The sequence below is a fragment of the Amblyomma mixtum genome, chromosome 7 (genome assembly GCF_055824585.1).
Source record: "Amblyomma mixtum isolate Tamu chromosome 7, ASM5582458v1, whole genome shotgun sequence".
In the NCBI taxonomy this organism is placed as follows: Eukaryota; Metazoa; Arthropoda; class Arachnida; order Ixodida; family Ixodidae; genus Amblyomma; species Amblyomma mixtum.
In genome coordinates this window covers 73,544,715-73,557,988 of record NC_143018.1, presented here as the reverse complement: position 1 = coordinate 73,557,988, position 13,274 = coordinate 73,544,715, and the positions used below count along the sequence as shown (strand labels likewise).

Below are 13,274 nucleotides of genomic sequence, written 5' to 3'. Positions count from 1 at the left end.
GTTCTTGCTTTCGCCATGTCACTGCTGCTGTGGCTGAGGCGTCGTCAAGCTGCGGAGGCTTCACTTCAGCTTTTACTTCAGCCACCTCTTTTCGCTCACTTGTATGAAGTGGTGAAAATAAACATGATTATTATTATTATTATTATCTCGCCAGCTGAAGTCTTCGTGTACAATTAAGTCCCTTCGCGTCTCGCGCCTACTGTAACGCGGGTACAGCAGCCGGGCATCACTTCGTTAGCCCCGACAGACAACACCTGGGTATACCAACCTGGATGCATTCTCCTCATCTCTTCTCGATCTTGCCGCTGGTCTTCTCAGCCGGAGGGTCTGGGGCGACCACCTCGACGGGAGGGCCCGCGGACCCAACCGGGCCCGCAGATCCGGCCGGGCTGCTTTCTGACCCACCTCCCGAGCCCTTTCCGGATGACTTTCGGGACGCGCTAGCGGATCCCGACGCGGATCCTTTTCCAGAGCCAGCTCCGGAGCCCTTTCCGGACCCACTTCCGGACCCTTTTCCAGATCCACCACCGGACCCCTTTCCAGAGCCGGCTCCGGAGCCCTTCCCGGATCCCGACGCGGAGCCTTTACCAGAGGACTTGGATCCCTCTGCCGCGGCCCCTTCGCTGGGCTTCTCGGATGACTCCGCAGGCGCCGACGTCGGTCCCGACTTCTCGCTCATCTCGGCTCCTGCCGCCGGCGCCTGGACCTCGCCAGGTGGGGGCGCCTCGGACATGGCGGCCGAGGCCATCTCGGCCGGGACGGCCGATGTGGGCGAGGTCACGCTCTCCGCTTCCTGGGGAACCTCGGGGGCCGGCGGGGGCTCCTTCTTCCTCGGCGGTACGCCGTATTCACCTGGCGGTCTGTATATGAGCGAACGAGCGAACGAACAAACGAACGAATGAATTTAGGGCTTTATGAACTTACAAAAATGGTCTATAGACAGTCTATATATCTCTTATAGTCTCTAGTGCCTTCCTATAGATATTAATTTTTGTCAGTTGATAGTCCATAGAGTGTCTATACAGAAAAGTGTAATAAAAGTGTATGGCCATAAATCTACAGATTGCCTATAGACTGTCTATAGGATTTGTATTGCCTATAAACTAATCTCTAGGATTTGGTTTATTGGGCTTTAACGGCCCAAAGCGACTGAGGCTATGAGGGACGCCATAGTGGAGGGCTCCGGAAATATGGACCACATGGGGTTCTTTAGCGTGCACTGACATCGCCCAGTACACGGGCCTCTAGAATTTCGCCTCCATCGAAAGGATTTGTCTATACAGTATATAATCTATGCAAAATGTGCGAATCGTGCGTACAGCGGCTTGGAGATGGTCTTGATGAACTCCTCGTAGTCGACGTGTCCCTCGTTGTTGGCGTCCGCCTCGCGGATGAGCTCGTCGGCCTCCTCTTCGGTCATGCGCTCGCCCAGCGTGGTCACCACGTGACGCAGCTCGGCCGTCGTGATGAAGCCGTGGCCGTCGCGGTCGAACACGCGGAACGCGTCGTGCAGGTCTGCCGCCGGGTTGAAGGCACGCGTGTGCTTCGACACCATGTCCACGAACTCGGGGAACTGCACCTGCATGTCATCATCTTCATCATCATCATCAGCAGCAGCAGCAGCAGCAGCCTGACTACGCCCAATGCAGGGCAAAGGCCTCTCCCATGCCTCTCCAATTAGCCCTGTCCTTCGCCAGTTGCGGCCACCGTATTCCCGCAAACTTCCTAATCTCATCCGCCCACCTAACTTTCTGCCGCCCTGTGCTACGCTTGCCGTCTCTTGAAATCCACTCCATTACCCTTAAGGACCAGCGGTTATCTTGCCTTCGCATTACATGCCCTGCCCAAGAAGATTTTTTCCTCTTTGTTTCGACCAGGGTGTCATTATTCCGCGTTTTTTCCCTCACCCACTTCGCCCGCTACCGGTCTATTAACGTTACACCTGCCATTTTTCTTTTACTAGCTCGCTGCGTTGTCCTTAACTTAAGCTGAACCCTCTTCGTTAGCCTCCACGTTTTTGACCCATGCATAGGTGAGTACCGGTAAGATACAAGTGCTGAATACTTTTCTCTTCAGGGAAATAACTAGAAAAATGAGACTGGGGTGGAGCGCATAAAGCAGGTTCTCTCAGATAATGAATGGCACCTGAGTGAGTGAGGCTTGTACCTCAGGTTGCTCTTACAAGATTCGAAGGGTGCCCAGAGCAGGGTCGAGGTGCAAAAGCTCACGGAAGCCTCGCTCTTGCAACACTGGCTCTTGTACCTTTACGCCAAAAAACAAGAACCCTTAGCGCCACTCCAAAGAAGAGCCAACGGCTTCTTCTAGACCTCACGAACACGCTACGGTACTTGGACGCTCGATCGCACACATGCAACCCCGCATTAGAACGAAGAGTGCGCAAGTGATCCCGCCTGCACTGACCTTCTTCTCGAGGTCCGCGGGCACGGTGCTCTTGACGAGCTTCTTGAACTCCGGGTCGGTGATGACCCGCGCGGCGGTGCGCAGGATCTCGTCGACGTGCTCGAAGGCCACCGCGCCTGAGCGGTCTGTGTCGAACTTGAAGAACAGGTCGCGCAGCTCCGCCACCTGCGAGTCGCCCAGCTCGTCCTCTTTGGTGAACGACATGTCGCGCCTGTCCACCGGTCTCTCTGCGACCGCTGCTGCAGCCCAAGACGCCTTCTTCTCTGCCAGACACTTCTTCTACAACTTCTGCTGCTGCCGCCACTCGCACGCCCTCAGCACGCGCCCATGATCAATATCATGATGATGATCACAGTTTCGTGGCCGCGCTATACAAGATCCGGCATTCTTAGATGCTGAGGGCTTGGAATTCAGCTGATCGATTGTCAAGGCGCATGTGACAGTTGGATTAACTTCTCGGAGATGCTGGAAACAAAAAAGGTGGTTTCAGGGCGCTGATAAACTTGCGCTGGCGCCTCTTACTTTATAACTGGAGCGTTAAAGAACCGCGGCCCACGTGGGCGATTTGCACGCATTGCCCTTATACCCTCTGGCTTCCAAGCCTCCAGTAGATTGTTAGATTGTCCCAACTGACTCTGTGTGATGTGCACACCAAACTGTCGAGGGATTTTTGGAACGCGGCGTGTCGGCAGTGGTGCGTCGGACAGCGGAGCGCCGTGCGTGTGCGTGCGCGTGCGCATCGTGTGCGCGAGGCAGGCATGAGGAGCGGAGGGCTGATGTGTCAGCAAACCGAGGTGTAGAGGAAGACACCGCACCACAAGTCTGCTCATTCAAGCGTGGAAGTGGCAACTGTCGGACGTTGGGTCCGTGCTGCCGGTGACTTCCCTTGAATCATCGACTCAAGACCATCGAGTCCCGTTCAAGCGTGGAAGTGGCAGCTGTCGGACGTTGGGTCCGTGCTGCCGGTGACTTCCCTTAGATCATCAACGCAAGACCATTGAGTCCCATTCAAGCGTGGAGGTGGCAGCCGTCAGACTTCGGTTCTGTGCTGCCGTGGACTTCCCTTGAATCAACGACACAGGCCTACTGCGTCTCTTTCGAGGTCGGAAGAGGTAGCAGAAGGATTGAGGGTCCTTGCTGCCAAGGCTTCCTTGGATAGGCGGCTGCACAAGCCTACGGTGTTTTGGAACGTCGTCGACAGGACCTGGCCACGGTTTTCCTGCTGCAGCTGCCCAGTTCTTGGGGGCGGCTGACAGGAGTTCGTCAGCGTCTCCCGTGTGCATCTCCGTTCCTCCCCTCCTGGCTCTCTACCACCGCCTCCCTGGATGCAACGCCAGCGACGCATCGCAAGTCGACAACCCGCGTCTGTGCTACCTGCAAGGCATTCCCGCTCCACCTGGGACGCTTTTTATCCGGTGAACTCTCTCCTTTTTATCCGTAGTGTTGTACGCGTGTCTAGTGTGTGTTTTCGCTGGTGTTTTCGTTTCTTTTATTGGCTCCTTTCCTTTAAAGTATAAACACGGCTTCGTTTTGTTTTGTTTGAATCGTTTGTTTTGTTCTTCTAACCTGCACGCGAAAGCGTTCCCCTTGAGCAGTTGGGGACGCGTCACCCCGATTCGCGACACTCTCGGCCGCGCACTGCTACGTTTGCTTCCTCTCGGAATACACTTTGTTACCCATAGAAGGCTATGTGATCCACAGGCAGCATTCCATGTGGGCCGCATGGAGCCCCTTGGGAGCTTCAGGGCCCACGTGACCTGCAGGCACATTGGCTACATGGTCCTCCTCTCCTCTAACACAATAAAACCGACATTTGAGAGATCAGAATGCTTTCTCTGGAGCTCTAACTGTCTGCGTACACGCCGATAATTGTGTGCGCCATTTTGTACATTCGAACTAATGCTTCTTCCTCATTTCTGAGCGCACCGACGACGGCTGACGCGTAGTAAAGATCACCATCTTCTCTTGATTTGCTTCGGTGGTAGGCGAAAGAATCACCAAAAAGCAGTAAAGCTGCAGGTCAGGAAACAAGTGAACAAAAATGGAATGTTGGAGGGAAATTCTGCACTTCACCTTCTGGATTTAGAGAAGGAGCCACACTGAAAGTTTAACGGGAGTTTGATTTTTCTGCCTTGTGCAAAACAATGGTTATTATACAGTAATTGTGCATGTGGCTTTTTAAAATCCGAAATCATTACTATAGTTTCACTGCAAGAAAAGCCGGCCGCGTGTGTGTGTACTCGCAATTGTTGCAGAAAATCCCAGCGATGGCAAGAAAGATAGGGTGGCGCCATCAAGCGGCCATACGAGGCCCACAGCAAGCCGAGCACCGCCACCTCATAGTCACATACATGTCGCTCGTCTATATATACAGGGTGTCCACGCTAACTTTAGCCAAGGGTTAACAAATAAAATATTTGAGGTAGGCCAGGGAAACCATTTGCATACATCTACCAACCGGCTTGCGCATTATAGGCATTTTTTTATTTCGCAATTAATAATTTTATAAATTACGGTAAATTTTCTAAATGCGTAAATATTGACTTTCGACAGCAAATGTGAATAGCAAAGCTGGAGAGCACCTTCAGAAACCCCCATTCCATTCATTTGCGGTAAAGAAAACCTCACGTGTATCTTTTTTCCGAGCTCCAAAGAAAGCCCGCGAAACACACAAAAAAAATCACGTGACTAGCGCATTTGCGCGCCACGATTGTGCTGCTCTCAACCGTGGCTTGAATGAACGAAATCAGCTGCTGGCAAGGCGCGGCGACCTCAATGCGCCAGCAGGCCGATGTGTCAACGGTGGTTGCGGCACCCGCGCGAGCCACTCTGCAAGCGTGACGGTGCAGTAAGGCATGTTGACGGGCTAGTTAGTTTTTCATCTTGAAACTTGGGAAACAAAACCACCTAGGCGCAAATGATTTCACGACACAAAAAAAATGGCTGAGGCTTAACTTGGTTAAGCCTGGAGAATGCGAAGCATCATCGTGTCGCGTAATTTGGAGGCACACAACCACAGCAACGGCGCGAGGTGGGCCGTTTCTCCACTGTCGTGACGTCATCGTGTCACGTGGTGTGACGTCATGTATCACGTGGTTTGGAGGCGCACAACCACAGCGACGGCGCGAGGTGGGCCCCCGTTTCTCCACTGTCGTGACGTCATCGTGTCACGTGGTGTGACGTCATGTATCACGTGATTTGGAGGCGCACAACCACAGCGCGAGGTGGGCCCCCGTTTCTCCATTGCCGTGACGTCATCGTGTCACGTGGTGTGGCATCATCGTGTCACGTGATTTGGAGGCGCACAACCACAGCGACGGCGCGAGGTGGGCCCCCGTTTTCCACTGTCGTGACGTCATCGTGTCACGTGGTGTGACGTCATGTATCACGTGATTTGGAGGCGCATAACCACGGTGAAGGGCTAAAGTGGTAGCTAAAGTAGTATGCTTCGCATAAAAAGAGACGAGGAGACAACGGACAGGCGCGTTTTTGGGAGACAGCGACAGGTGGGTTTTTTTTTCCCAAGTTTCATGACGGTGCAAGTTGCAGCGAACGCGCCGGGCATTGTGAGCTATGCCATGGCCAAAGGTGACAAACACAACTTCGACGAGTTTTATGCCCCACTGAGAGGCAAAAGAAGATAAGTAAAATACTTGCCTATCTTATTTGCCTCTCAGTGGCGAATAAAACTCGTCGAATTTGTGTGTAAGGGATCGGTAGTGCATGCGAGGTCATTGGGGCCGGTCGTTCTTTCCCAGCACACCGCCGCTGCCGTCTACAATGGACCCCCCCCTCTCCGCGACGGGACGGGACGGGACGGTGGGGTGCGCTCGAAGGGAAGAATGACATTTCGTGGAACGATGCACGCGCACGAAGGCGCCGGGTCGCTCTGGTGCCCATCGCCCCGCGGTACTGATTCGCCCCGGCTGGGCAAAAGAGCGGTGGCAGCTTGGGGCTGAAGAGCCGCCACACGACGACACCTCACCCCCCCCCCCTTGTCTTAATCCCCTCGTCTCAGCGGACACCAGCCGAGACACAAGCTCGCGACGAACGTCTCGTTCGAAAAGTCTGCAGAATTCCTGAGGATTAAGCACTGCCGGACGGAACGGCGTCAGGGCGCCGTTGGCGAGGGGGGCAATAGAGATGAGGAATGGCCGGCGACAGTGCGGCTAGCCGCGAGCAGCGACGACCTGAGCTGAATGACGCGGCTAACCAGGTGTCGAGGAGGCGCCAGCTAGTAAGCCTGGGGAGGCTAAGTCGCCAAGGAACGCGGGTCCAAGCTCGCAGTGGCAGTTACAGCGGTAACTGACCGTGAAAGCCCGATGATCCCCAATTCCTAGACGACGTCAAGGTCGGGGGGTCATCGGAGGAAACCACGTGTTGGCACGAGTGTGTTTTCATGTTTGTTTTTACTTTTATTTTTGCGAGGGAATGTTCTACTCCGCACGTGCTGGCATGACTGTGCGTTTGTGTTTGTTTTTGCTTTTATTTTGGTATGGAGAGGGTGGTTTACCTTATAGAAGCTGGAGGGCTGGCCATGCCCTTGAAGAGCCAATCATGTGAAGAGTGTAGCATGATTGGAAGCTGCGAAATGTGGGCCGGGCCTTTAGGGCTTTAAAACCGGGCCCCGGAGCCGGGAAAAACGGTTCTGAGCTAAGGTCAGGTGCTATGCATCTTCGGCTATGCCGAGTAGGGGCCTCCCCTAGTGTTAGCCAGTTCCACCTTTTTGTTGTTTGTCTTTTTTCTGCTTAATATGACTCCAGTGCCTTAACTTGTGTGTGATTGTAAATATCTGTACATAAATCTTCAAGTATTCCCTTTATCCCTGCATCGTATCTCGTCGCAAGACCGTCTCTGACGGGGCACCCCTGGTGCGAAGATAAAGCTTCAGTCTTCCAGTTAAACAAACCGTCTCTGGCGGGGCACCTCTGGTGCGAGGAAGGAAGATAAAGAACTTGTGAAACTTTACTTTGTGTTTGTCACCTTTGGCCATGTCATAGCTCACAATGCCCGGCGCGTTCGCTGGAACTTGCACCGTCAACGCTTGCAGAGTGACTCGCGCGGGTGCCGCAACCACCGTTGACATATCGGCCTGCCGACGCACTGAGGTCGTCGCGCCTTGCCAGCAGCTGATTTCGTTCATTCAAGCCAGGGTTGGAGCAGCACAATCGTGGCGCGCGAATGCGCCAGTCACGTGATTTTTTTTTGATTTCGCGGGCTTTCTTTGGAGCTCGGAAAAAAGATACACCTGAGGTTTTCTTTACCGTAATTAAATGGAATGGGGGTTTCTGAAGGTGCTCTCCAACTTTCCTATTCACATTTGCTGCCTAAAGTCAATATTTACGCATTTAGAAAATTTTTCTTAATTGATAATTAATTAATTGCGAAATAAAAAAATCCCTATGATGCGCAAGCCGGTTGGTAGATGTATGCAAGTGGGTTCCCTGGCCTACCTCAAATACCTTATTTTTTAACCCTTGGCTAAAGTTAGCGTGGACACCTTGTATACTCCCCACTGGCCGACATGAATGTGGCGCCAGTTTTCCTGACAACATTCTTGCCAAAACTGTGACGCACCCGTTTGTCGTACAGCGTTCCGGATGATGTCATGCGATTTCTCGTTGCATTTAGCTTGCATGTGCTCAGCTAGTCAAGTTGGTTTGGTGTTATGGGGGTTTAGCGTCTCAAACTTTGTATAACATCTCGACATCTTTTTTGATTCATTTACTTCACCTCTTGTTTTTGTAAATTTGTGATAAAATGTGACTGTGACAAAATGTGATAGCAATTGATATCTAGTACAGAATTTTTTTTTCTACTGCTGTCACTGTTGCCTGCCGCCGGCTTCCAGGCCTCGTCAAGCTGTTGCTACAGCTTTTTGCCTGCGAGACCGTCAACATTGTGAAAAGTTGAAAATAAAGGTGAACTGAATTGAATTGAAAAGCGACTTAGGCTATGAAGGACGCGCTAGTCAAGTACGGATTCGAACCGGCGACTTATGCACCTCAATTGCATGCCTTCCCAGATTCTTTACCTTTTCCCTTAAGGCAGGATTGAGGTGTGCACCTGGATGCGAGACAATTACTGCGCCATTTCCTTTCCTCGAAAACCAATTTTTGCATAAAAATTGTCCTGTATACATATGTTATAGTGTAAATAGATTACTTGTATACTGTACCTCTCTCCCCCCTATCATTTCTGCCTGTCCCCTAATCTCTATCATTTCATTTCTCCAGTCTGCCTGCTATCTCTTTATTTCCGCTGCCCCAGCTCAGGTGCTTCCTGTAGCGATGGCAGATGTTGGGGCTAGCGAAAATCTTTCGCCTCCTTTTATTATTATTTTTAAATAAACCACTATTACTATTAAAAAATTGCGAGGACACTTTGGCAACTAAAGTGTTGAGAGGGGAAAGCCGAGGACACTATGCCGTGACGACTTCCGGTGGATGTGACGTCACACCGTTCCCGCGGCTATATCGACGTCCGTGTTATTTCGACGCAATTTCGACATTTTTGCCTATAATAAATTAACTAATTAGTCTACAGTAGTTAAACATGGCTTCTAGGTTCATTCTTTCCTCCTCTATCCGAAGCAACCGTTGGTTTTCTTCTACCTTTTTTAGTTCCCGAGTTAAACGCGTGTGACACGCTTTGTTAACGGACGACAGTATGAGCCATTAAAGGCTTTCGCCCTAAAATTGTGATGCAACCTTTCATCCTGCAGCGTTCCGGGTGGGTGTCATACACCCAGTGACAGTAATGCTTTCGCATTCCTACACGTAAGCAGTCTTAAGAGTCTCCGGTAATTTTTTTTTCTCTTTAAGATCATGTGACTAGGACATGTGTTTGTAGGGCGCCTGAGGCCACACGCGAGGAGAGCCAATCACATCTGTGGCAGCTGCAATTCATGGCGCATTGCCTCAACGACCACGTTTCGCTCCGTCAAGTGCAACGAGTGCAATTATATATAGGGCTTTCCCGAATGCCAGGAAGTTCTTCTGAAGGGACCCGCCGCGGTGGCTCAGTGGTTAGGGCGCTCGGCTGCTGACACGAAATACGCGGGTTCGATACCGGCCGCGGCGGCTGAATTTCGGTGGAGGCGAAATTCTAGAGGCCCGTGTACTCTGCGATGTCAGTGCACGTTAAGGAACCCCAGGTGGTCGAAATTTCCGGAGCCCTCCACTACGGCGTCCCTCATAGCATGGGTTGTTTCGGGACGTTAAACCCTAATAAACCAAAGTAATCTTCTGAAGGAGTATCTCCAAAGTACAGGCATCGGGAAAATCATATTAGTGCCGGTATTCAAGATAAGGAAAGGAACTCGAAAGTCTGAAAGGCCTTTGGCCATAGCATTTTTGTCACTCCACCAGATCTCCATACATGCTCACAGAACGAATCGTCTAAATCAATAAACCAAAATGTCGTCCTGAGGCAAAGGTGTTTTTTAAAGTGCAACAACTATTACAGTATAGCATGAAACGGGCGGGTTCTTAATTAAGCCGCTTTTCATCAAAGATAGGACGGTTTTGTATTCCATGATACAGTGCGGAGGCTTTGACAGTATAGCATACATAGTTAATATTTATTTTTAACGCTTAAGGGCACTTTCCCACGTGATAAAATCCGCATTACCAAAGTTAATTGTCTCACTCATGAAAAGTACCTTGTAATATGCTAACAAAAGCAATAATTCCCTTTTGTTGGTAAACGAGCAAGAAGCAATAATGAAACATAGTGCTCCTTCAGGTCTTAACACTACAGCGTTAAAGGCTTCGTTCTCCAGAAAATCCGATGCTGGCGTTGTGAGCGAAAAATCACGGGCATGACTCCGGCAGGTGGGCCACCTGGGTCAGGTGACCCTGGGGCGTCATCACAACCTGCCCACCGTGGCTTGTGGCAGTTGTATTAATTATTGGTCGCTTGGGAAGAGCAACCTGCGTCGCACAAGCCCCACAGGTGGCAGCACCTTCTATCGCTTAACCGCTGCACCGTTGCGCCAGGAGGCGTATGAAGGCTGTCAGGGGTGAATAAAAGTAGAGAATGACCTCACCAACCCATCATGCTATCGCGTAAAACTCTTAAGGTGGAACTTAATGTCCCCTCCGATTTCTTTAATAATGTCTGAGGACACTGCTGCACAGATTGTGCACTGTGCAAACAGGAAATGTATAAAAAGCGAAAAGAAGTTAAGAGCCGCAAAAAAAAATATTTCCATAAAATACACACTAACTAAGCTGGCTCGGGTATTCCGAATAAAAACATTCTCTGTCTCAGATTTTTTACTGCGTTGGCTCTTAAGGTGAAGGTTTGCGGCTTAAACCTCTCCATTGTAGTCGCCATCGAGCGAGCGCGTAAGAAACGCTATCAGAAGACGGGGTGGCACCCTGTGTGGAGTGCCACTCCACCGAATCACATGACCAGCCCGTGCAAACAGCCTTTTCATTACGCTTCGCGCAAACCTTCCGGAAACAGAAACGCGATCGTCACAGATTCATGCATGGCTAGTGTAACAATAAACGCACAAAGAAGGAACAGCTAGCGCGGACCATCCCTATTACCACGGGTCTATAATCGTCATAATTTGTTGCTCTGCAAAGACCCTCAAGCGTGACAGTCCGTTGCGCGGGGTGACTCTGAGCGGGGAACTCCTCACGAGTCTCTCTTTGGATTTATTCAAATGCAATTATGTTTTTCCGCACATGATCCTTTCATGAAATTATGCGAAACTGATGAATTGCTTGCAAGAAGTTTAGTTTATGGTTTCATGGGGTTTTAACGTCCCAAAGCGGCTACGTCTATGAGGGACGTCGTAGTGAAGGGTTCCGGAAATTTCGACTACCTGGGGCTCTTGAGCGTGCACTGACATCGCACAGTACGCGGGCGTCGTGAATTTCGCCCCCATCAAAATGCAACCGCCGCGGCCGGGATCGAACCAGCGTCTTTCGGGTCATCAGCCGAGGACCATAACCACTGAGCCACCACGGCGGGTTTGAGCCACCAGCGCTGTCTTTCGTTCCCTTTTCAGCCCGTCCTTCTTTCGTGTGCGCTGCTAACACCTACAGGATTAAAGTCTTAGTTGAAGCCCCCTCTATATCGTTTTTATACTGCTTTGCCTACTGAAGTCCAGAAAGGTGCTCGTATTTCGTGGTGTTGTCGACTGCGCTGACTGTTTCGAGAGTGACGTCTCGTGATGCCACGTCGGCGGCAAATTGTTTGCGCTTATGACGTCGACGTCCAAGTCGCCAGTAAATACGAGTGGCGAAATAGGTTCTAAACTTCCCAGGGAGAGCTAGAACTATGGGGGCACATTGGCAGCCCAAAGTGCGCTAGGCGAAAGCCTTTGACGCGCTAGTTCGACTGCCAGTGACTGCCTGTGTTTGTTGCGGCTGCACCGCTTGGGAGCCATCCTCCTCCACTAGCTGCCGCACACCGACTGACGACGCAGCAGCGTCCGACGCCGCCTACGCCGCCGCGCCGACAGCTCCAGCTGTCGACGAAGATGACGTCACCTCTTGGCAGCTGCGCTCGTCGATGAGTCACCCCAGGCGCTGGATGTAACGCCGGACGGACGGACGGGAGAATGAGCCATTAAAGGCTTTCGCCTTAACAATTTCAGGATGTTGTACTGAAAGGCCTTTTGGGGCGTCTAGCTGCTACCGCACGCCCCACCCGCTGACGACGAAGGTAACACGAAGAGAGGGCTACGTGCACGGATTGATCACGTAATAGCGCTGCCTATGAGCAGTACACCTCCAACACTCACGACTACGCCATTTAAAGGGAGCTAGACTAAACCGGATAGCCCTGTAAAAAGATGGGTTCAGGCCACCGCCAATAGATTCTTGCGCAGCTCTTAGGCGGCGCCTCCTGCCATCAAGCCTCCACAGAATTGCCCCGGATATCGACAGCTCTAAGTACGAGGTTCGGCGAAATCGTAATGTCGTCGTTGGCGACGTGGTCAGCGCACTCCCGCTGTTCCTCTCCCTACCTTTCTCCCTCTCGGTTTTCTCCCTCGCTACACCTGTAACGCCGGACACAGGTCTTGTATGGATGGATGAGCGGTCTTACGTAACTGTGAGGGGTGTACGGTCGCAAGGAGGGCGCACGCCTACCGTCATCACTCCTGCACCCAAACCCCGTGACCATTTACTACATAGATTGGTTTGGTTTATTGGGGTTTAACGTCCCAAAGCGACTGAGGCTATGAGAGACACCGTAGTGAAGGGCTCCGGAAATTTCGACCACCTGGGGTTCTTTAACGTGCACTGACATCGCACAGCACACGGGCCTCTAGAATTTTGCCTTCATCGAAATTCAGCCGCCACGGCCCGGATCGAACCCGCGTCTTTCGGGTCAGCAGCCGAGCGCCGTAACCACTGAGCCACCGCGGCGGGGGGTTTACTACATAGAATACAATGACTGTCTTCGTTTCACTATTCGTGTCAAGGATGGACGCAGCGGGTACTCTGAACAGAAAAGAGTAGAAAGGGAGCAATGTCGTCTAGCGCACTCTCTCTTACAAAAGAGAGTGTACTAGAGGACAGTTCACTCCCTTTTTTACCCCCATTCAGGCTTATTGGTGTTTAGAGCGTATGCATCAAGCGGTGGCGAAGGAGCTCACACTTGCTTCGTTGAAAACGGAGGAGTTTGACAACCGTCGCCTCTGTACATTGGACACCGGTCTACACTTTCGCCTTCTTCCTAACAAACCGCGACGCGAAGCAACATTGTTGTGCAGTCTACGGCTTGGTGTTGCCCTGCCTATGACGCATGTGTATTTGAAGAGACAATCGAGTTAGTGCCCTGCATTCAGTGCCGAAAGACATACTCTGTGCTGTGCTCTAGACACCCTC

At 51.6% G+C, this 13,274-nt stretch overlaps 1 protein-coding gene across 1 annotated transcript; it reads right to left on the bottom strand.

The window, feature by feature from the left end:
- Window positions 1–283: 283 nt before the first annotated feature.
- LOC149336513 (uncharacterized) lies at window positions 284–3,206 on the bottom strand. The gene is made up of 3 exons (XM_089554720.1): window positions 2,422–3,206; window positions 1,320–1,579; window positions 284–860 (listed from the first exon to the last, which is right to left on the bottom strand). The coding sequence occupies exons 1-3, from the start codon at window positions 2,623–2,625 to the stop codon at window positions 284–286; spliced, it is 1,041 nt and encodes a 346-aa protein (XP_089410846.1). The 5' UTR covers window positions 2,626–3,206.
- Window positions 3,207–13,274: the final 10,068 nt, after the last annotated feature.

Coding starts and splice junctions, on each gene's coding strand:
- LOC149336513 (XM_089554720.1), bottom strand. CDS start 2,625: ATGTCGTTCACCAAAGAGGACGAGCTGGGCGACTCGCAGGTGGCGGAG. Junction 1,580..2,421: donor CCGCGGACCTCGAGAAGAAG/GTCAGTGCAGGC, acceptor GATGACATGCAG/GTGCAGTTCCCCGAGTTCGT. Junction 861..1,319: donor AAGACCATCTCCAAGCCGCT/GTACGCACGATT, acceptor GCTCATATACAG/ACCGCCAGGTGAATACGGCG.